Below are 24,132 nucleotides of genomic sequence, written 5' to 3' on the forward strand. Positions count from 1 at the left end.
TGCAGAACCAGGGATTGAACTCAGGCCCTTGTGCTTGCCAGGCAAGTGCTTATTCTACTGAGCTATCTCCCTGGCCCTCAACGCTGTTCTAGGAGCCTGATTTAAGGGTGCTGTAGAATTGAGTTGGAATTAGGAAAAGAGAAATTTCATAAGTTAGAAGAAACATTTTCAGAATATTCATCCAGTGGACACTTAATGAGTGCTTGATATTTACAAGGAAGAATGAATGTATTACAATTGAAAGCCTGTTGTATGTTAGTTCTTCTCTGTTAGTGAATCTTTCCAAAAAAAACTAACTCTTTTTATTGATAAGGAAACTCTTCTCAGAAGTTAAGTAATCACCTGATGAATAATAAATGGCAAAACTGGGAATCTACATCTTTCCAGATCTTCTTTGTGCTAAGCTACAGCTGAGATTGTCCAACTCTACGTAAATATCTGGTGCAACCAAAAGATGTATAAGGGAATTGTTTTCACTGAATGTTTCCGTGAAATTCAATTGAGGAATGCTAAGTCAGATGGTTTCAGTCATAAATCTGTTATAGTATTTATGAGAGTCTTTGTTTTTTCCCTTGTGGTAGTACAGCTTGAAGCCAGAAGCTTACAAGTAGGCAGATTCTTTACTATTGAGCCACACCCCAGGTTGATATAGGCGCTCTAAATAATACAGGGAAATATTATAAGCACAAGCCTGCTATGTGTCTCATACACTGAGTTTATGTTTCCCCAAAATAGAAGAATGAGTCCTGAGGAACAGAGGAGGTTAAGAGTAGAAATCTCATTGAAGGAGAGAAAGACATCTCCTGATAGGAGGAGTCTACCTACTTCAAGGTTGCCAAGAGCCTACTTTTCTTTTCCTTTTTTTTTTTTTTTTTTGTTTTGGTGGAACTAGGAATTGATCTCAGGCCCTTATGCTTGCCAGGCATATTCTACTGAGCTATCTATCTCCCTGGCCCAAAGAGTCTGCTTTTCAAAGAGTTTTATAGAGGGGCTGGGGAGACGGTCAGTACTGAGTTCAATCCCCGGGTCCGCCAAAAAAAACAGTTTTCTAGAGATAAATCATGAGGTGGGTACAATGTGGGACACAAATACAAGCAACAAATAAGATTGTAAGTATAGCCACTTAGGTAATGTTGATCCAGTGAGAAGAGTCCTGTTGCAAGTGTACAGGGAAAGAACCTTTTTTGGAAGAGATGAGTCAGAAGGCTCTGGTCTCCCACCCGGGTGGCTGATACCTATTCAGAATATCAAATATAGCATAGTGTTTATCCCTCAGGGAGGTATGTAGACCTGGTCAGTCCATCTTTATCTTGAGGCTTGGACTTCAACAAATGCGCCTCTAGCCACAATTGCAGTGTGTTGTTACCTTTTGCCCTGACTCCTTCGAGGGCCTATCCCTGTCTGACTGCCTATAATATTTCTACCTAATTTAGTTGTCTAAATAAGGGTAACTTTTAAAAATTTTATTTTGAGCTGGGCATGGTGGTACATGCCTCTAATTCCAGGACGTAGCTGGCTGAAGCAGGAAGATTACCATGAATGTGAGTCCAGTCTGGGCTACATAAATGAGTTCAAGGCCAGTCTGCACTACATAGTGAGACCATGTCTCAAAAAACCCAAACCCCACAATTTTTTTTTTTTTTTTTTAAATTTTGAAACAGTGTCTTCCTAAATTACCTAGGCTGGCTTTGAACTTTCAATCTCCCTGCCTCAGCCTCTCAAATAGCTGGGGATTACAGGCATATTAATGCTGTTCCCAGTTTAATCACAATGTATTATGTAATTTTTAAATTTTGTTGTCAACACTGGCAATTGAAGCTATGACCTTTGCATTGAACTATCTGGTACTTTTTTAAAAATTTGTTTATTTATTTATTTAGGTGCCTGGAGTCTCACTAGATTGCACATGCTCCAATTTGCAATCTTTCTGCCTCAGCCTCCCAGAGTACTGGAATTACAGACATATGCCACCATGTCTGGCTTAGGCATCTCTCTTTTAATTTTTTTAAAAAAAATTTCACAGTTCTTAAGGTGATGTCTATGTGAATGTTGGGATAAAATTGTACCCAACCCCTATAGGGCTGGTTGTCCTTGAACAAACTGGTAGCATAGCACATAGCTCAGCAGCTCTTCTCCCAGCAGGCTCAGCAGTGGTAGGACCCTGTGATTGGACAGCCGAGAATCCAGAGGTCATCCTACTCGCATTCTCTTGGTGGCAGTGTCTGTCAAGCATGATAAAGGAGTACAAACATAGCAGTGGGTATTGGGATTCTGCTCAGCCTTGCCTTTGCCAAAGAAATGCTGAGGGGAGATTGGTATTGGGAAGGGAGAATCACGTTGGAGTAGAAGTCAGAAATTTCCTGCTCTGTACTTGACTGTGCTGCTTCCTAACTTTGTGACTTTGGGGAAATAACTTAATGTCTCTGAGCTTCAAATTCATCGCTTATGTTATGAGGAGAACAAGTTTCAAGGCCAGTACCACCTCTGATCTGAAGATGGGAAATTCATTTTACCCAAGGCCTAAATTCAGTTGAGATAATCACTGAATTTTCCCCCCTGAGCCATTTGAGTAATTATTCTTGGGACACCAGGCAGACTTGTGTGATCATCTATGGCAGGTGCCATCCTGTTAATTTCAACTCTGATTGCACCCTAGGAGACACAGTGATGGAAACATCTGGTGCTGAAATGTAGGCAGGAATGCCTCTTCCTAACTTAACAGTTGAGTGCCTCTATTCTGGAGTACATTAACTTTTCCTTTCGGGAGTGGCCAAATTAGTCTGTTATTACCTCTAAAGATCGTAGTGTAACATTAGAGCTTTAGGATTGAAAAGTAAGATTGTCTTAATTTATAGCAGCAAGGTGATTTGCACTCTAACTTCCAGATGGTACTGTTAGGTTTGTTAAGATAATTATGCTTAACTGTGTTGTTATACAATATGAGATTTCTTGCCCCTTTTCTAGGATCCTGGAGCAAAATCCATTTTGAGTACCTTTAGTTAATATAGAAATAAGGGTTTTGCTCTTAATTAAAAATTGAAAAATCTTCATTCACAGGACTGTTTTCACACAGAATAAATTGCTTTGTGAACTTAGGTAAAGACTTTGTAGCACTGGTCTTTCATTTGGAAAGTTACAGGTTTGGACAGCTAATCTCTAAAGTCCTTCTTGGAATCCTCCCTGCAGCTCAACCTTGCTTTAAACTATATTTTTTGGAATTGGCTGATCCATAATCCAGGGTAAAATAGTTGTTCTAAACTATTACAAATCAAAAAAAGCTCTATTTTGATTTGTAACTTTTTTATGCTATGTCTCAGAGAGTTCAGCTGTTCTATAGGAATATTTCCCACTAAAATTGAGGAAAATGAAAGTTTGTATTTATTTCCATCCAACACTGAAATGAAGGGTGGTATTTGGTAAATAGGAGGCACTAAAGTAGGAGTCAAGATACCTACCTTGTGTCTGCGTTGTACTCTTTCCACCAGGCATTAATTTTGTTTATGCTCCAGAGTCTTGGAGTGTCAGTTATTAAAAGCTATACCTTATTAAATGGAAATTATGTGCCAAATAGAAGTGTCAGACATTTTATGTGTGTCATTTGTTTTCTGCATCAGCAAAGTGAGAATAAATGGGAGCACACCGTGGAAGACTAGGCACGTTCAATATCTCACAGATAGGAAATGGCAGAGCTGAGGTTAGAAGCCGTATCTCTCACCCTTAAGCCTGTATTCTTTCTCCAGCTAGACTATTCTGCCATATCTGTATTATAGGGACCTACTATATATACTTCCTAGGATTGTTGCCAAGGGCAAGTAGTATACCAGATGTCATACTTGCTTTTGACCGTTAGAATTGTATCATTAAAGGAAACCCATGAACAATTCAGGAGTAGTTTTAAGACTCCATTCAAATCCCTGCTGTGTTACTGGTTTTGGAGGTTGGATAAGTTATTTAATCTCTCCATGCATCCCTTTTGTCATCTGTAGAATAGAAATAATAGTACCAATTTCATACAGTGTCTTTAGAACTTTGAGTAGTGAACATTCAGTATAGCATGGATTCTCTTACTCAGGCCCCTTTTTAGTTCTGGTGGAGTTAAAATTGCTTAAAACAACTAAACATACTGAATGAAATGAGATTTTTGTGTATAAGACTGTATCAAATATTTTATAAATCAATGATAAATACAATGTATAGTGACATTTATTCTAATCTTCAGGTGTGGGGAGCTATTTGACAATTGGAAGGGAGGGAGAGCCTGGAATAATAATTTATCTCACAAGAGTTCTGGGCCTTTTATCTCTTAACATTTGTCCAAAGCCTCGAACTTCTCCATGTTGGATTAATTCTGCAAAAGACTTGGGGACTGTTGGGTGTGGTGGTACACCTCTGTATACCCGGCCTTGGGGAGGCTGAGGCGGCATGATTGCTACAAGTTTGAGGCCAGCCTGGCTTACATAGTGAGTTCAAGGCTCACGTGAACTACATAACAAAACCTTGTCTAAAAAACGTAAAAACAAACAAAACAAAAGACTCAGAGACAATTCATTTTCTCTCTGATTACATCTTTTCAGATTCTACCAGATGCCTGTGTGAACTTTTTTTCCCCAAGATGCAGATTTGGATTGAAATACAAACTATATGGTCTGGTTTGGAGTTAAGAGAAGCAAATGCTCTGAAGCTCCCATAGTCTGTCTCAGACTATTAAGATTCTCTGTATGAGCTTGGTGGCCTCAGGCTCAGCTAATGTAAAGTGTGACTGTACTAACTGGGTTTTGCTGTTTCTTTTATTCATAAAAATCCATTTGTGGTATTTGGGTATTTCTTGGGTACCATCATCCGTGTGAAAGTACCAATCTTAGCAGTATTTTTAATGTGTACACATATACCTATCAGTCTCAATTTCAAAAAGAACAGAACTGTTTGACAAAACATCACTTTTAGGCAGATGGTGGGAAATCTATAGCAAGTAGAAATTCAACAAGGCAAGGTTAAATGTGGTGGAAGAAAGATTTTCAATTTTGTAACATTGACTTTTTTTTTTAAAATCTTTATAGGTTGCTATGGTGACAGACTATGGAGCCTTTATCAAAATCCCAGGCTGTCGAAAGCAAGGTGGGAGCCTATAACTTGAAATTCAGCTTTCCTATTTCATTGTCTGTGCTATCACTATCACGTCCTAAATTTAAGCTCTGCTTTTTACAGATCATACTTTTTTTCATTGTATTTGTGTGTGTGTGTGTGTGTGTGTGTGTGTGTGTAAATGTGAATGCATATAATGTCATATTAAAATATGAATACTTTTATCAGGTCTGTGTGAGTGTGCACATCACATGCTAAGAGGACATGCTCTCCCACTGAGCCCACTCAGCAGGCCTTAACTCAGAAGAAGAATGCTCTCCAACTTGGGGACTCGGCTTGGGTATAGCTAATTTGCTTACTTTGGGAACCAGCTCTACCCTGTGTATCATATGTGACCCTAGGCAAGTCATGTTTGTAGAATTTGGAGATGATGGGCTTCTCTGAGGCTGACATTAAAAGTTTACTGTTGCAGAACATGCACTAGAAATAGTACATATGTGTCTGCATGGTGTGTGTATGCGTATGTGTATATATATACATACATATATATATATGTATATAAAAATTTTTTTTGTCATCTTAAGCCCACCCTGGGGGCAGGGCTGGCAGGGTATGTGGTGGGGATCAAACCACAGTCCCTGTGCTTGTCTAAGCTATCTCGCCAGTATATACATACATATATATATTATATAAAATATACACTGTATATATTTAGTGTATATTTTATGAAGTCTGTGTTTCATTGTGTGATTTTTCTCACACATGTACACATACATGTTTTTATATGTGTGCCTTCATGATCTTCTGTGTATTCCCTTTTGTCTTTCCCTGATTCTCTTCCTATTGACTAATAGTTCCCTTCTACTTTCATGTCAGTCTTTTTTTAGATTCTTTGTTTTTAACAGTTGATGTGTTTCTGTATTATTCAACTGGCTTTAAATTCCGTGGCTTAAACATTCCTATTGCTTTAGCCTCCTCAGTAGCTGGGACAACAAGTGTGTACCGTTGTGCCCAGCTTCTAATACATGTGTTATACATGCACTGCTTCACACTTTCTTTATAAATAGGCATTTATTGAACATTTTTTGAGACTCCTCATATCTGTACTCTTATTTATTAAAACTAGGAAATAAGTCCAGGGCAGTTTAGCTGGGGAGTGGAACAAGCACTCTGGGTTAAAGAATTTGTATTTGTGTGTTTTTAGTTTTTGAGACAGGGTCTTTGTAATTCAGGATGCCTTGAACTCATTATGTAGCCCAGACTGGCCTCAAACTTGCAGTGATCCTTCCGCATCAGTCTCTCTTGTCCTGGGATTGTAGGTATGTGCTACCACACCTAATTTAGGATTTATTTAAAAATTTATCATAAAATGTAACCTAATAGTACTACAAGAAATTAGATGTACTGGTACACACCTGTCATCCTAACACTGTAGAAGTTTAAGGCAGTAGGATAAAAAGTTTAAGTCCCACCTAGACGATTTAGTGAAACCCTGTCTCAAAACTTTAAGAAAAAGGGTTGTGGATATAATTCCATTTAAAGGCCCTGGGTTCAGTCCCTAGTTTTGAGGTGAACAAAAGTACTTGAAGAAAATCTAGAAGAATATTTTACTACATAAAAGTCAGAAATGTTTAAAAATAATTGTAAGCAAAGTTAAATTGGGAGAAAAATTTACAATATGTAAGCTAAAGTGCTAGCAAAAGGAAAGGAGTTGGGTGTGGTGAAGAGCCGTTATGATCCTGGCACTCAGGGAGGCTGCTGCAGAAAAATCATGAATTAGAATCCAGTCTGGGAAATTTAGCAAGATCCTGTGTCAAAAAGAGTGGGGTTGGTTAGGTAGGGTGAGGATGTAGCTCATTGTGAAGGATTCACTATGACTAGGTTCAAGTCATAGTACTGGAGAGAAAAAAGGAAGTAGGACGGAAAAGGGACCAAAAACATGATGAGAAGACAGCTTGCAGGAGAACAAAAATTTGGTCAATATATTGAAAAACAACACACCAATTAAAAAGTAACTTAGGAGCTCAGTGGTATAGTGCCGCCCTGGCACACTTGAAGACTTAAGTTCAAGTACCACAGCCAAAAGGAAAGGAAAGGAAAAGAAAGGAAAGGAAAAAAGTAAAAGGCATAGAGTTGCATAGTTTTGAGTGTATTCACAGTGTTTTGTAACTATCACCACATGAGCAGGCACTCCAAATTCTACCCCTTGGCCTTCGGCAACTGTCAGTCTACTTCATCTCTAGATGTTTGCCTGATCTGCTAAATGGGTTCATATAGTACTGTATGTTGTCTTTTATGACTATCATCTTTCACTTAGGCTGTTTTTCAAAGTTCATCCATTTTGTAGTGTGTACTTCTCTGTTTATTGTCATTCTAAATCAGTTTATTGCAGTTCCATCAGTTAATGGATATTTGAGTTGTTCCTACTTATTTTGGTATTGTCAATAATGATTTGTATACATGTTTTTGGGTGGATATGTGCTTCATTTCTCTTGAGCATATACCTAGGAGTGGAATTCAGAGCCATATGCTAGTCTTTGGAAGAACTGCTGAACTATCTTTCCAAACAGCATAATTTCACATTTTGATCAGCGGGGTATGACGATTCTGCCTTCTGTATGTCTTTGCCACACTAATTATATCTGTCTTTTTGAGTATCACCATCCTACTGAATTGACATATCTCATTGTGGTTTTTAGTTTACATTTCTAATGTTCTGTAATGCTGGGTCTGTTTATTTATTTATTTATTTAGTTTGTTTATTTTTCTTTGTACAGGGGATCAAACTTCAAATCTTTTCCCCTTTTTAAAATTGGATGTCTTTATTTCTTTTGTTCTATTCTTGACTTATAAACTAGCCTCTATCCAATCTGTGATTTGCAACTCAATTTTTATGTAACTTCCTTGGAGTGAAGTAATGCTGTAAATGGAGAAAGGATTAGTCTTTGACAGAGATTGTTAAGGAGTATGTGAAGGAAGCGTTAAGGTAAAGGATCTTTGTGACAATGGACATGTGTGTGTGTGTGTGTGTGTGTGTGTGTGTGTTGCTGAGGATTAAACCCAGAGCCTTCACACTGAGCAACATCCCCAGCTGTTTTTTAGTTTTGAGACAAGGTCTCATTAAATTGCTCACCTCGTGTTTGAACTTGCTGTCATCCTACCTTAGCCTCCAGAGACCTGGATTACAAACCCAAAGCACCATGCCCAGCCTGTCTTGTATCTTGACTGTTGTGGCAGACTGTTGAGTTCACACATATAATAAAGTAGCATACACACACACACGCACACACACACAAATACAGGTAAAACTAGGGATATCTGTATAGGAATCTATGCATTGTATCTGACATAGTTTTTCCTTTATCAACTTAATTATCCAATTTTGTGACTTTCAAACATCAGCTGGCTGTCACATAATTTACTTCTGATAGTAACTACCTGTTGTTAGTGTCACATTCCAAGTATTAAAGGGTTTAGTCCCACACAACTGCCCCTTATCTCAGATGCTAATTCCAGGTATTGAGTCACCAGGTTATCCATGCTTCTGTCTGACTTTTCTACAACACACTCTCCTGGGCTTAGTAATTTGCTAGAACAATAGTAAAATCCAGAAAATGCTATGCTTACCATTACCCATGATTTATTATAAGGGATACATACTGTTAAATGAGATACATGGGGCATGACACTCCAGCTTCCTGTGGAGCTGGGGCATAGTACCCTTCTGATGCTTGGGTGTGGTTACCAATTCTCTGAACCTGATCATTTAGGGGTTTTTATGGAAACTGCTATGTAGGCATAGTTGCTTAAATCATAGGCCATTGGTTATTGAACTCAATCTCCATCTCTAGCTCTTCCTCCTTAGAACTCAGAGGATGCGGCTGAGAGTTCTATCCCTCTAATTGTATTTATTTTTCTGGTTTCCAGCCCCCAACCTGAAGTTGTCTAGGCATCCACCAATCACTATACCATTGTCATAAAACTCCTATTATGGTCAAAAGGGAGTTAGGAATAATAAATGACATCCCTATTACTTAGGAAATTCCTAAGGTTTCAGAAGCTCTGTGTCAATAACCAGGGACTTAGATCAAATATCTGTTTCTCATGAGTGCCAATATCCTCTTCATAGGATATATTCTAGTATGCTATAATTTTACAAAATGTTATTATTGGAGAAAACTGGGTAAAGAGTACATAGACTCACTGTATTGTTTTCAGTGCATATGAATCTATGGTTATATCCAATGCTTAAAAACAATAATAGGTTCACAATTTATTTTAAAAGATTGCTATTAATACCAAGTGTTAGAAATGGGCACTTTTGTCTTTGGTACAAGGACTTGAACTCAGGACCTTGCACTTTCCAGGAAAGCGTGGAAATGGGTACTTTAATTCATCTTTAGGAGTGTAAATTGTCCCAGACTTTGGTAGTTACTGTTGGCTTTTTATTTATTTATTTTTGAGACAGGATTTCATTATGTAGTGTACGCTGACCTTGAACTTGCCTGTGTAGCCCAGGCTGGCCTCAGACTCATGGTGAATTTGTCTCACCGTGTGTCTCAGCCACTCGAGTGCTAGGATTACAAGTGTGCACCACTTAGACTGGCATCTATTGATACTTATTTATTTACTTACTTACTTTTTGAGACAAGGTCTTATGCATTTCAAGTTGACCTGGCTTCAGATTCACCCAGGCTAGCTTCAAATTCACCTTGATTCTCCTGCCTCAGTGTTGGGATTATGGACAAGCACCACTACACCTGGCCTATTGACTTTTTGTTTTTTGTTTTTATTTTTTAATGTATTTAGTATAGGGTCTCCAGGGTCTCATTACACAGATTAGACTCAGTGATTCTCCCCAAGCACTGGGATTACAGGCCCATGCTACCAAGCCCAGTCTTAGTGGCCCTCTAAGCATGCCCCAGGGTCGGGGCTGGCAAGGCACTCTGGGGATTGAACCCCGGTCCCTGCGTCTGCCTAAGCGGGCGCTTTAATCTGCTGAGCTATCTGGCCAGCCCTCTATTGACGTTTTAGATCTGCTTATCCTTTGTTTTCTTTTATTTTGGTGCTGGGGTAGGACCCAATGCCTCTTGGGTGCTGAGTTATATACCAGCCTCATGTACTTACCCACCCCACCCCCATTTTTTTTTTGAGGCATTGTTTCACTATGGCCTTCAGATTGTTTCAGATTGGCCTTCAGGCTGCTTTTGAACTCATTGTGTATCCCAGACTGGCCTCAAACTTGCAGCAATCCTTTTGCCTCAGCCTCCTAAATACCTGGAATTGCAGGTATGTGCCACCACATGTGACCATCATCTACTTACCCTTAAATCTAGCAGTTCAGGGGAGAAGTTAATGCACAGGAGAGACTTAGATAAATGATGGTCATCTGTGAAGCAGACTATGCAAATGATGAAAAGGTAACTTTTCTGTGTGTGGCTGTATGCAGATCATACCCAGTGGCTCATACGTGCTAAGCTCCATTCCCATCCCCAATTACTATTTCTAGCACACTGATGCTTCATCTAACCAGAAAATGTCAATGGAAGGTTTTCACACAGTTCCATCACATACTACTTGATAGCAGTTGTAAGACACCTTAATGATAAAAAGCACTCTGCCTTTTTACCGTTTTGCCATGAGAGGATACACAAAGTACAGTTTGGAAGCACAATCTGGTACCCTTACTGGACACTTAGCCTTCCAGTGTTATGGGTCACTCAGAATAGGAACCAGATCAGCCAAGTTGGAATTTGGAAAGCCGTTTATTACTGAGCTCAGGGCCCCCAGTCTGCTCTCACGCAGGAGAGGACCGAAAGGCAGCGGCCCAGGAAGCAGGAAGGGGTTTTATACCCTGGAACCACATTGAGTTTGATAAGCAAATCCATTGAATGACCACATTCAGTTTGGTAAACAAATTCATTGTCTGACACAAAATAATGCTTTCAGAGTGATTGGCACCACAACTCAAACTACATTTTGGGGGCTTTTGTTTCAGTTTCTGGTTAATTTGCACCCGAGTACCTGCAGGCAGCCTTGAATAGCCCAGAGGTTACAAGAAGTTAAAGCCCATCTAATTTCCTTTTGAAGTCATCTCTGTAAGCTAACTTTGGTAACAGGAATTGGTGAGGGTTACAAGAATTTTATCTTATCAAAGAGCAAGAAACAGCCACTAGTTACTAAACAACTTAGAACAGTGGTGAGGATACAATTACAACACAAAGCACAAGATTTACATTTATAATCTAAAACGTGAGTTGATTCATTACATCCAGTGTCTTGATCTTAGACTTCCAGCATTCATGACTATAAGCTTATGTAGTTATTTTTTTAAGCAACTTTTTAAAGCAAGTACATATGTGCCTTTATATTTTTAAAATTATTATATATAAAAGAATATTGAACAGATTTTTAACAGCAATTGCCTTTGGGCTTTCTAAGAGAGGGATGGACGTGGAAAAGGAGCTTTCACTTTGTAATTTTTAGTTATTTCTTTCAAAAAGCCCAACAGCTTTGGATAATAACACCATGTGTGAAGCTTTGAGAGTACTGTGTTGCAGATTGCATCTTTGCATGAGAAATGGCTCACCAGTAGTTTTCAAGCTGGCAGTCAGCAGTCTGTAATTAAGTTTCTCATTTTATGTTAGCTGGGATTTAATGAGGTGAAACTACAGGACATGCACCTCTTGTTGCCTGAAGCAGATCTTGTAGTCAGTGTACTTAACCATGGCTGCCAGTGCCTGAAAATGCCATTTTTACTTGGGTATTTATGTGACACTTTGGGGACTTTATGGGGATTAAAGGCCTATCTTTTATCAGTCAGTTTTCAACTCACTTGTGTTTATACCTTTTCAGGTAATGCCTCTGATTGTGGCTGACAATTTACAAGTGAATTTATCAGTCTGACAGCTGTGCTGAAACAGGGTTTGGAGCATAAGCACAGCGAGCCAAATAATTGAGTAGAAACAGTTTTAATTCTGACATTTTCTGTATGATGTTTGATTTTATTTTTATAAGTTGAGCAGTTAGGTTTTCTGTAATGTATTTTAACTTCTCTAAGGCAGTTGATCATAAGGTCCCACCCTTAAAAATAAACCTGAGCAGTTGGGTAACCGTGGTCTAATTAGATCTTATATCATCTTCTTGATTCAGAAAGTGGACCCTAATTTGAATTAGTTTCCCAGACTAATATCTGAGAATTATTTAATCACTGCAGAGTTGAAGACTTCTTTTTATTATCACAGCTAAACTAGATTTTTTTTTTTTTAGTTGTATTCTAGTACAGGGTCTTACAGGGTCTCACTACACAGCTCAGACTCGTAGTGATCCTGCTGTTTTCAGCCTCCCAAGCACTAGGATTACAGGCATGCACCGTACAGCCCAGTCTCAGCACACCACCATGCCCAGTCTCAGTTGCCCATCTCAGTGTGTCCAAGGGGCGGGGCCTGCATTGCACACCAGGGATTGAACCCTGGTCACTGCACCTGCCTTAAGCAGGGCCTAAACTACATTTTCTTTACACTATGATAGTGTTTGCTTGGTTTGGTTTGGTTTTGAGACAGGGCCTCGTTATGTACTTCAGGTTGACCTTGAACTCTCTATATAACCCAGGCAGGCCTTGAACCCATGAGGATCCTCTTGTTTCAGCTTCTTGAGTGCTGAGATTAGGATTACAGTCATGTATCACTACACCTGGCTCATAGTGTTTTGCAGTGGAACTTTCTGTGATGATAATATTCTACATCTATTTTGATTTGTTTTCTGACATTAGTGAATTCTCCATTTCTTCAGACACCTACCAAGTATGCGCTAATTTGGGTAAATTCTGACATTGTCTATCTCAGCATCAGATCCTACAAGTGAAAGGGACTCAGTCCCAGTAGATTGGCCTCCTTCAGATTCTCCTATATTTCTGACCAACCAACTGTAAATTGGGAGTTTCCACCATTTCTTCTTCAAGTTTGATAAGCTAGAGTAGTTAACAGAACTTGAGAAAGTACTTACTTGTGATGGTTTATCATAAGGGATGCAGCTCAGAAACAGCTGACTAAGGGGGATACACAGGGCAAGATATGAGTGTAATTGGGTAGGGAACTCATATGTCCTCTGGTACTTCTTCCTTGTACTAGAATGTGTTCATTGGTCCTGCTCTATACACATCTCTTTGTGTACGTGTGGTTTTGTTTGTTTGGTTTTAATGGTATTGGGAGATTGAACCTTAGGCCTTCTGCGTTTAGATAAGCACTCTGCCCTGTGCAAGAGTTTTCATAGACCCCTCTCTCCACCCCCTACCACCCATTCTTGTAAGTGGACATTCAAACCCATTAATTGCTTCGTTTTTCTGGTGACCAGCTCTATTTGGAGACACTTAACTGGGGATAAGTGTTCACACTTGCTAGCATGTGTGAGGCTCTGAATGTAATCCCCTAGTGCTGCAAAAGAAGGGGGGAAAAAAAGCAGAAAAACACCAAGCAACTTCTTGAGACCTTTTTCAAGATAGAAAATAAGGGCCGGGGAGATGGCTCAGTGGAATAAGCGCTTCCCTGGCAAGCACACGGGCCTGAGTTCAATCCCCGGTTCCACAAAAAAAAAAAGATAGAAAATAAAAAGGGCCAGAAGGGCTGGAGATATAGCTGAACAGTACAGCCCTGCTGGGCAAGTGCAAGATTATGAATTTGATTCCTGGCTCCAAAAAAGGAGGTGGGAGACTGGGGTTGTGACTCAATACTCAAACATGTGTCTACCATCCTTGAGGCCCTGGGTTAAATCCCCAGTACTGAAAAAAACATATTAACACAGTTGTGTGGTATCACCAAGCACTATGTTATGTGCTATACATGCTTGTATGTGTTACACTTTTATGTGATTGGCAGCATGGTAGAATTATTTATTATCCCATCCCAATGTCTCCAGGAACATGTGAGTATTGTGTTTCTGTATGACACCAATAGGCAATTGGAATTGTAGTCTTATGAGGCCAGCATTGTATGGGCAACCTGTCATTGCCTGCAATGTCACTGTGTGGCACATGACTATTTATGTAATATTTATAGTGTGTTAGGCATTCCACCTAACCTAGAGATGATTTCAAGCGTAGGTAAGGGGATAGGTGATGTGTGTGCACACAAAGTATAGGAAGGATATGTGTTGATTATTTGTGAACACTGTGCCATTAAAACACTGAGCAGCCACATCTCACAGGGATCATGGGTTCTACATGTATGTTCTACATTCAACCAACTGTGTATCAGAAATTTTAGGAAAAAATATTGCCTGCAAGCAGGTGCAGGGGCTGGGGGTTCGATCCCCGGGCCTGCCATGCTGGTCCTGCCCCTGGGGCACTCTGAGACTGTGATTGAGACAGGGCATGGTGGCAACACCTATAATTCCAGCACTTGGGAGGCTGTAAACAGGAGAATCACTATGAGTCTGATCTAGTAGTGAGACCCTGAACACCCTGTAGACCCTTCCCTAAAAATACCAAAAAAAGAAAGAAATTTTAGGAAAAACAAATTTTTGCTGTACAGAATATGTACCTTTTTTCTTATTATTCCCTAGATAACTCAGTATGATAACTGCATAGCATTTATATTGTGATATTGATATATATATATGTATATGTGTGTATATATATATATATATATATATATATATAATCTGGAGATAGTTGAAAGTGTACTGGGGTGTTATAGACAACTAGGACACAGTTTTCTTTAGGAACTTGACCATCTACAGGTCTGATATCCTGCAGATCATGGAACCAATCTCCCTGAGATACTGAGAGATGGGACGACTGTCCAAGCAAATGTATGCTTAAGATTTTTACATCTCCAATTTATGTTTGTCTTCTGAACCACAGACTTACATATGCAAATGCCTATCTGACATTGTAGACTGAGGACTAGAGCATGTCTCATTTAACTCACTGTATAGGTTAATGCCTTTGGTAATCAGCCACTAATGTCTAGACTTTAAAAATCCTTATATCCCAATGTAACTCTTTTTTTTTTTTCTTTTTTTTTTTTTTGGTACTAGGGATTGAACTTGGGACCTGGTACTTCCCAGGCAGTCACTTAAGCTACTGAACTATATCCCCAGCCCCTCCCAGTGTAACTCTTATGTGTACTTTTGGCCTGTGTCCAAATGAGACAGTTTTACGTAATTTCAGTTACAGTATATATATAACTTAAACTTACTTTTAGGATATTTTATAGTTAAAAATAATGCATGCTTGTAGAAAAGGGAGAAAACAATCACTATGTGATACTGTTACTATGATTAACATACCCCCCACACTCAGTACTAGAAATTGAACTTTCGTGCATGTTAGGCAAATTGTTTTTATTTTATTTTATTTTGCATTTTTAGTACAGGGTCTACAGGGTCTCACTACTTAGATTGGAATCATACTGATCCACCTGTGTTCATCCTCCCAAGGGCTGGGATTACAGGGGTGTGCCACCACACCCCAGTGTCAATCACTACCTCAGTGTGCCCCCGGGGCAGGGCTGGACAGCACGCAGCCACTGCATCTACCTAAGCAGATGCTTTAGTCTCTGAGCTATTTGGCCGGCCCTGGCAAATAATTTAGTGCTGAGCTACATCCCTAACCCTTTTTTTGTTGTGCGAGGTCTTGCCAAGTTGCCCAGACTGGCTTCAAACTAGTGATTTTTCTGCCTCAGTTTCCCAAGTACCTTTGTTTGTTTGTTTGTTTTTGGTACTGGGGATTGAACTCAGAACCTTGCACTTGCCAGGCAGGCACTTATGCCACTGAGCTATCTACCTGGCCTCGGTTACCTTTTTTTTTTTTTTTTTGTTACATAACTGTGTAAAATTTAACATGTTGAGATTAACATTACACATTAAAATTTGAGCTTTTTAGCTGGGCATAGTGGTATACACCTCTTATCCCAGCATTGTAGGAAGCTGAGGCAGGAGGATCACAAGTTCAAGCTCAGCCTGGGAAACTTAGTGACATAGTGAATCTCAACATAAAAATTTAAAAAGGGCTGGGGATATAGGTTAACACAAAGGTCCCAAGGAGGATCCCTAATAACACATATACACATTGTAGTTTTTTATACAGTGAATGAACCTTTAACATTTTCCCATCTTTTAAAATGCTCCTGTAGGGGCTGGTGAGATGGCTCAGTGATCTGAAGCACCTACTTGGAACAAGCTTAGCAAAAGCACAGGGACCACGGTTCAATCCCCCAGCACCACATGCCAGCCAGCCCCGCCCCCTGGTGGGCTGAGCTGGCCACACACACACATACACATAAATAAATAAAATTTAAAAATAAAATAAAATAAAATAAAATGCTCCTGTAAACATTTAATGACTTTACCATCCAGATACACTACATAAACATTTTAAGCTGTTTCTAATTTTTTTTCTGTTGATATGCCTATAGGCATGCCATACATACATAACCATGAAAGAGATGCCTGTATTGAAGAGTATACTTTGGTATCAAGTGGGAAGACAAGTTGTTGATGCCATTATCTCTTTGTGATAGTCCAATAAGTAAACTTTAATTTTAGAGAAGGAGAATAGTCTCTCAGTCAATCACATTAGGCTAAAAATTCATTTCCTCTACAACTTCTGACAACAGGGGGAAAGTAAGTATTAACCACTAGAGGAAACTGCAGCCCCCGCAACAAAAAAAGAAATCAAGGTAAAAGATTTCCCTGTCCTTTAGGGGGACTGAATTTTTTTTCAAACTTTCTAATGAGGCAAGTCATGGGGAGGTGGTAAAACCCCCTCTGCATGAAGTCTACCCAATATGTTAATCTAAAAATGAAAAAATAGTACCGACAGATAGATAGGCTGTGAACCTTGAACCTCCAGAATCCGCTGATGTATAGTGTGAGAAGCCCAGTGACCATGTGTAGATAAATTACCTCCAGTAGGAACATGAAATAGAAAGATAGATAGTTTGAGTTTCAGGCATGAACGTGTGTGTGTGTGTGTGTGTGTGTGTAAGAGGGGAGAGAGAGAGAGAGAGAGAGAGAGAGAGAGAGAGAGAGAGAGAGAGAACGAGAGAGAACAGTTACAGCTTAGTCTCCCAAGCAGTTTGGGGGACTCTTGGTGAGAAGCAACATTACTTTAGACATAATTCCATGTTTATTATCACTATCCAACATAATTGTTTAGTTTTCATTTCTCTTGAATAGAAATACTTTTCTCAATTATGGAAACATCTGAAAAGAAATGACAACATATTAACCTATAATACTATGCCCATTGTTCACATTTTGGGTCATTTCTGATTTTTAAAATGTATCTTGAGTGTTTGTAATCATAGTATCAAATTTGCAATGTGCTCTTTGTGTGTGTGTGTGTGTAACCAGGGATTGAACTCAGGCCCTTACTCTTGCCAGGCAAGCGCTTATTGCACTGAACTATCTCTCCAGCCCCTGCACTGTACTTTTTAGCATGGAAAAATGGTATATTCTTATAGTGCTTGTCATAGTAGGTACTCAGTATTCACTAAAAAAATAAATTAGCATTTTTAACATAATCTTTTGAAAGACTTTTATTTAAGAGACTATACCTGAATCATTGCACTTGTGTAAGATATTGTTTTCCAAATTTTCCTATCTTAGTACACTTAGACAAGTATGGTGGCACTTGCCTGTTGTCTCAGCACCTCTGGAGGTGAGAGCAAGAAAATTGCTTGAACCTCACTCAATTTTGAGGTCAGTAAGCAAGAAAGAACAAGCTTATTTCCTTTGGACAGATTCTCAGAAGTAATTATGGTGAAATTAATTAGTAGTCAGAATTCTAGACTGTAAAGGACAGAAACATAGTTAAATATCCTGGACAATCTTGCTGGGGACCTGAAGAATGAGTCTAGCTTCAGCTTTGGCTCTTACCAAGTACTCAGTCTGATATCTATTGTTTGCCAGTGCTTTCCTTCCCTCTGGCAGACTGTTGCCATCTTGTGGTAAAGATTAACATTGGCAGAATTTTTTTTTTTTTTTAATTTTTAATTTTTTTTTTTTTTTTTAGGATTTTTTTGTTATTTCTAATCCTTATAAAAGTTTTGAGAAAGATGGTGGTGGATTTAGCTGGTTTCTCATCTATCCCTGAACAAATTACTGTGGTATTTACTAGGCCCTGGATTCAATCCCTAGCACCAAAAACTATAAATAAGTAAAAAAAAAAAAAAAAAATTAATTCTTCTCAATGTTAGTAAATGTACAGTAAAATAACAGCCATCATATAATACTGGAATACAAGTTGGAATACAAGTTGGTAGAATTATTAGAGAGAAAGGAACAAAGATACTTGTATCTCTGATTTAAGAATATCATAATTAAAGTTTTTTCTAAGGAAATATGGGCCAGGGAGATAGCTCAGTGGCATAAGCACCAGCCTGGCAAACACAGGGTCCTCAGTTTGATCCCCGGTATTGCAAAAAAAGAAAAAGAAAAAAAAAAAAAAACCAATATCTGCAAAAACCCACTGGCATAAAAAGGTTACATTCTCCACAGCTGAGCTAACCGAGCAGTATTTTAAAGCATGTTTACTGATTTGTTAGGTATGAAAAGCAATCTCAAGCCAGGCGTGGTGGTGCACATACCTATAATCCAGCAAGCATTCTAGGAGGCAGAAGCAGGAGAATCACAAGTTGGCACTCAGCCTGGACAACTTAGCAAAGCCCTGGCTCAAAATCAGAAATAAGAATGGGTCAGAGATGTAGCGCTGTGAGAAGGCATTGAGTTCAGTCAGTACCACCCCTGCATATGTGTGTGTGTGCACACACAAAGTTCTCAAATTATTTTAAAAAATCATTTATTTATTTATTTGTTTGTTTGTTTGGCACAGAGGATCACTCTGCAGCTTGTACTCACAGTGATCCTTCTGTTTCAGCCTCCCCAGCGCTGAGATTATAGGCATGCGCCACTGTGTCTAATTTCTGGGCCAACACGGTGCTCCTGGGGTTCTGGGGCCGGAACCGGGGATCAAACGGGGGTCCTTGTGCTTGCCAGGCAGGCATGTAGATTGCAGAGCTGTCTCCCCAGCCCTGCTCTCAAATTATTTTAATTGCAACTTTAATTTACCTTTTCAGTGAAAAACTTTTATTTCTTATATTTTTCAACTCCTCCTCCTTTCCTGTTTAGAGTATAAGTATCATACATGTTCTCTGCTTATCTTCTTTCTTCTTGTGTCTAGGTCTGGTCCATCGAACTCACATGTCATCCTGTCGGGTGGATAAGCCCTCTGAGATAGTAGATGTCGGAGACAAAGTGTGGGTGAAACTTATTGGCCGAGAGGTAAAGGTCTATGCAACTTGGTGTGGTTAGAAAGGACTAGAAAAAGCCGAAATTTTCTTGGAATTTTATGATATGAATGTGGAAATGTTGTTAGTCGTGGCTGGTAGTCTACTTTTAAATCCTGCTGGAATCATCTGTCTTAAATTTTAATCTTCTAATTATCCTGCAGACTCAGAAGTAATGATATGAACTACAAAAGTGGTGTAGTAAAAATCTGTAAAACTTGTTTTCCGTTTGTCAGTAACAATTCACTTAAAAGTATGAGGGCTGTAAATAAGGGCAAATTGTAGGAGACATTTGAATATCCACTCATGTTGCAAGAGAGATGGTTATTCAACAGGATTTGAGTGCTTGACATATATCAGGCTTGGGAGATACAATAGCATACCATTCATAAAAGATCCAAGCTATCATGGAGCTCATATATAATGTAAATGGAGGAGACAAAATTTTAAAACATGAATATATACATAAAATAATTGCAAGTTATAATAAGTACTGTCTTGGGTTCAAACAGTATTGAAGGTAGATTGAGATGAAGTTGTCAGGAAAGGGTAAATAATATATGTACTATGACCCAAAGGAAAAAGAACTAATTATATGACAAGTCAGAATAAGAACATTGCAGAGAAAATAGCTGATGCAAAGGCCCTGTGGAAAGAAGGGCTTCCTGTGCTGCAGGAAGCAACGTGACTCATGAGTGACTTCAAGCTTCATGAGCTTAATGGATTTCTGAACAGATCACCACCTATGGTGAATTTCATCTTTTGTTTTCTGTCTCGTACCTCTTCAGGCCTTAGATTTCTGAACAGTCATTTCTGTCTTTCCTCTAGGGACAGGAGTGAGCTAAAGACCATGTCCTCCAACCTTGCCTTTAAGTCTGCCTGTTACGCTGTCTTGTACCTGCGGTGTTCCTGACACAGTAGCTTGGCTGTTGGAGGAGCTCAGTGTCATGATGATGAAAACTTTGATGCTTGGGCAGATTTGGATTAGTCGTCTACATTGTGTCCTTAGAGTTTGGGTGATTCTTCTTTTGTGTTTTTCAGATGAAAAATGATAGAATAAAAGTATCCCTCTCCATGAAAGTTGTCAACCAAGGGACTGGGAAAGACCTCGATCCCAACAACGTAATTATTGAGTAGGTAAACAGTTGGAAAAAAGTAAAATCTTGACTCCAAAGCACAGAGTGCTCTAGTAAATCAGACTGAACTGGGAATTTTTCACTTGTAGACTTTGTTATTATATTGATTGTTTTGCAACATTTGTGGTCTTTGGTTTTTCAAGAGTTTTAGCATTAGTTTCTAACACAAATTTAGCCGGTAAGTGTTCCAGCAATGCTTTTGTTTCCTTCCTCTTAATCTCTTTCTGCTTCTGCCCTTTAGCCAGCTAGCCAGCACGCATTCCTGCAGTATTGTTATGTGCTTGTCTCCTAGTGATTTCTGCACTGGGACTGAAAACAGGTAGAGGCTCTAGTAAGAGAGAAGAGCTACATAGCAGAAACTCTTAGTGGGATTTAGACTCGTACATCTTCTGAACACAGCACCTTACTTTCATTGGCTCTTTTGACCTTCCATCTACCTGGGATAATGTCTAGTAACAAAAAATAGTCCCTGTCACAAATTCCCTCAATTTCTTCCCCCCGCCCCATGGTGAGGATTTAATCCAGGGCCTTCAGTGTTCTATCATTAAGCTGCCACCCCAGCCCTTTTTTCTTGTATTTCTAGCCTGGAGTTCTTGGATCCGTAAGATCCTTTGTGGAAATGCGGGGGATTTAGTAGTATTTCCAGTGTTTCAGAGAGCTAGTCAAAATCATACAGTTATCTTCAGATTAACCATAACTTTATCTTACTGTTTTTAACTATGAAACAACACATTATTTCCCTCACACATCAATTTGACACTCTCAGGCTGGCCAGATTGCTTGGCAGACTAAAGCGCCTGCTTAGGCAGAGCTCCGCGGCTGTGCCAACCCCACCCCTCAGGACATGCTGAGACAGTGATTGAGACTGGGCTCAGTCATGTGCACCTGTGATCCCAGCACTTGGTGGGCTGAAAACAGGATCTGTGTAGTGAGAGCCTATGGACCCTGTACTAAATACATATTTAAAAAAAATCAATTTGACACTTTCCATTGCAGTTATGTCATTTGATTTGAAAAATAAGAGAAGGGGTTGGGCAGATGGCTCAGTAGAATAAGCGCTTGCCTGGCAAGCACAAGGGTTGGAGTTCAATCCCTGGTTCCGCCAAAAAAAAAAGAAAGAAAAAGAAAAGAGAAGTAATAACTGATATTTGAGTTGGGTCTTATTTGCCAAAAAGTTTGGAAATCCTTAGGTTTATAGTTCTGAGCAAAATAACTTTGGATACAAAGGAATTTTATTTAAAAGGAAGGGAAGTGATATTTATTGAATATATATCGTGTGCCAGACATTGTATAAAGCTGCTTATTTATACTAGTAACTAGTGTATGTAATTTTCAGAACAACCAGCAAAGTGAGTGTAATCTCCATTTTTATTTTATATTTCTGTTTTCTAGCTTGGTGTTTAGTGGTAACTTACTGGTGGTAGAAAATTATAGTGGGTCAGGAACTTGAATCTGTGTTTTGATGTTAAAAGCTAATGCTCCTTGTACTGTATAATGTTTCTAGCTCTTGAATGAGATTTAGAATTTTTTAAATTTATGCAATTTAGTCTCTAAATATTGTCATATTTGTAAGGCTGATTATTGACAAAACACTTTTCAGTTAGAGTAGAAACCTTTTCTAATTCAGAAAAGTTATTTAGCTCTGGCACTTACTCATTGCATTGCAGTAAATTGCTTTTGTGTCTCCTGCCTCAGCTTCTGAGACTTACTAGAATTATAGGCATATACCATTGTGTGCTATACAGACTTGATAAAAAGAAAAAAACAGTGAAGTTGGACTTGAGCTGTAGCTCAGTTGTAAAGCATTTGTCTAGCATTTGTGAGGCCCTGGCTTTTATCCCCATCACCACACACACACATACACGCACACACACACACCACCGCCACCCCACCCACACATGACAGTAAGAGTTCTTATAGACCCTCTTACAGTGGTAAAATATGAAACAAGAAAGATAAAAAGATAGGAAAGGAAAAGACTCCCCTTATGCGTCTCTGTGTATAAGCTGTTTCTGGTAATAACCAAGTGGCAGAAACAATAACTATTGTTATAATGTGATTGTAGGTGCATGCAGGAAAGGAGGGTGATACAATTTACAGATTATAAAGTTAGAATTGATTGGAGTCATAGTTCTGTTCTAAGCTATTACATGTCCTTGACCAAATTAATTTCTCCAGAATATAAAGAAGAATTAATGACATATCTCAAAAATGATGGAATGAGTCAGGTAAAATCATTTTTTATTTTCATTTTTTGAGACAGGGTCTTGATATATAGTTCACATCAGCCTTGAACTCACTATGCAGCACAGGCTTGCTTCCAACTTGTGGTGATCTTCCTGCCTCAGCCTCAGTATTGTGGGATTAAAAATGTGCCACCATGCCCAGCTTGAGTAAAATTCTAAGACAGAGTCTTGTTAAATTACTAAATTGCCTAGGCTGAGCTTAAATTCACTACCCCCTTGCCTCTGCCTTACAGAGTACTGGTCTGGGCTACTTACCGCACTTGATCCCAGCCTTTTTTTTTTTTTTTTTTTTGAGACAAGATTTCACTTTGTAGATCAGTCTGGCCTTGAACTCATGGCAGTCCTCTTACGTCAGCCTCCCAGTGCTGGGATTACAGGTTTCTGTCACAGTGCCTGGCCCCAGCCCTTTTTTAAGGTTTATTTTGAATCTTTAACCAAAAAATGCCAAAAACACATTAGAAGATAGTTTTCCGCTGACTGTCCACATGCAGAGGATTGAGTATAGACCCAATACTTCTCACCAAGTACTAAACTAACATCAAAATGGATCAAAGATATAAATGTGGGGCTGGTGAGATGGCTCAGTGGTCTAAAGCACCTACTTAGAACAAGTTTAGCAAAGCACAGGGACCGCAGTTCAATCCCCCAGCACCACATGCCAGCCAGCCCCGCCCCCTGGTGGGCTGAGCTGGCCACACACACACACAAAAATAAATAAAATTTTTTTAAAAAAGGTTGTACATTGCTAAAGATATAAATGTTAAAACAGAAATGCTTGCTTTGCTGAAAGATAAATAGATAAAACTCGATGACATAGGAATAGGCAAAGACTTTCTGAACAGCAGCTGCCCCAGAAATAACATCTAAAATTAGCAAATCAGATCATATCAAATTTAAAAGCTTCTGCACAGCAAAGGAAACAACCAACAGAGCCAACCTACAGGAATGAAAAAAAAAATGTTTGCCAGCTGTTCTTCAGGTAGAGGACTAGTATCTAGACTACATGAGGAACTCAGTTAGAGGCCTCCCTTCAAATAAAAGACAAAAATCAGAAGATTGACAACTGAAATGAATAAACAGTTCTCAGAACAGGAAGTGAAAATGGCCAATAAATACATGAAAAACTGTTCAGGACTTAACGGCCACTACAAAAATGCATATTAAAACCATGCTCAGATTGCATCTTATTTCAGAAAAAGTGATTATTGTTAAAAGATCAAATAATAACAAGTACAGACAAGGCCTTCAGAGAAAAAGGAACCCTTCTACATTACTGGAGGGAGTGTAAGCTAGTATAGCTACAATGGAAATCTGTATGGAGTTTCCTAAAAAAAAAAAAAAACAGTAAAAAGAACGATGTTTCAAGCAGGTGAAATGGCT

At 39.0% G+C, this 24,132-nt stretch overlaps 1 protein-coding gene across 3 annotated transcripts in view; it reads left to right on the forward strand.

The window, feature by feature from the left end:
• Zcchc17 (zinc finger CCHC-type containing 17) overlaps positions 1 to 24,132 on the forward strand; it is a 58,419-nt gene that overhangs the window by 11,236 nt on the left and 23,051 nt on the right. For all 3 annotated transcript variants that reach the window (XM_004642924.2, XM_023702963.1, XM_023702962.1), the window contains 3 exons: positions 5,058 to 5,115; positions 19,265 to 19,365; positions 20,412 to 20,503. In XM_004642924.2, the coding sequence (XP_004642981.1) occupies positions 5,058 to 5,115; positions 19,265 to 19,365; positions 20,412 to 20,503 (251 nt within the window). The remainder of the gene's footprint in view (positions 1 to 5,057; positions 5,116 to 19,264; positions 19,366 to 20,411; positions 20,504 to 24,132) is intronic.

Source organism: Octodon degus, unplaced genomic scaffold, assembly GCF_000260255.1.
Source record: "Octodon degus isolate 3935 unplaced genomic scaffold, OctDeg1.0 scaffold00163, whole genome shotgun sequence".
Lineage (NCBI taxonomy): Eukaryota > Metazoa > Chordata > Mammalia > Rodentia > Octodontidae > Octodon > Octodon degus.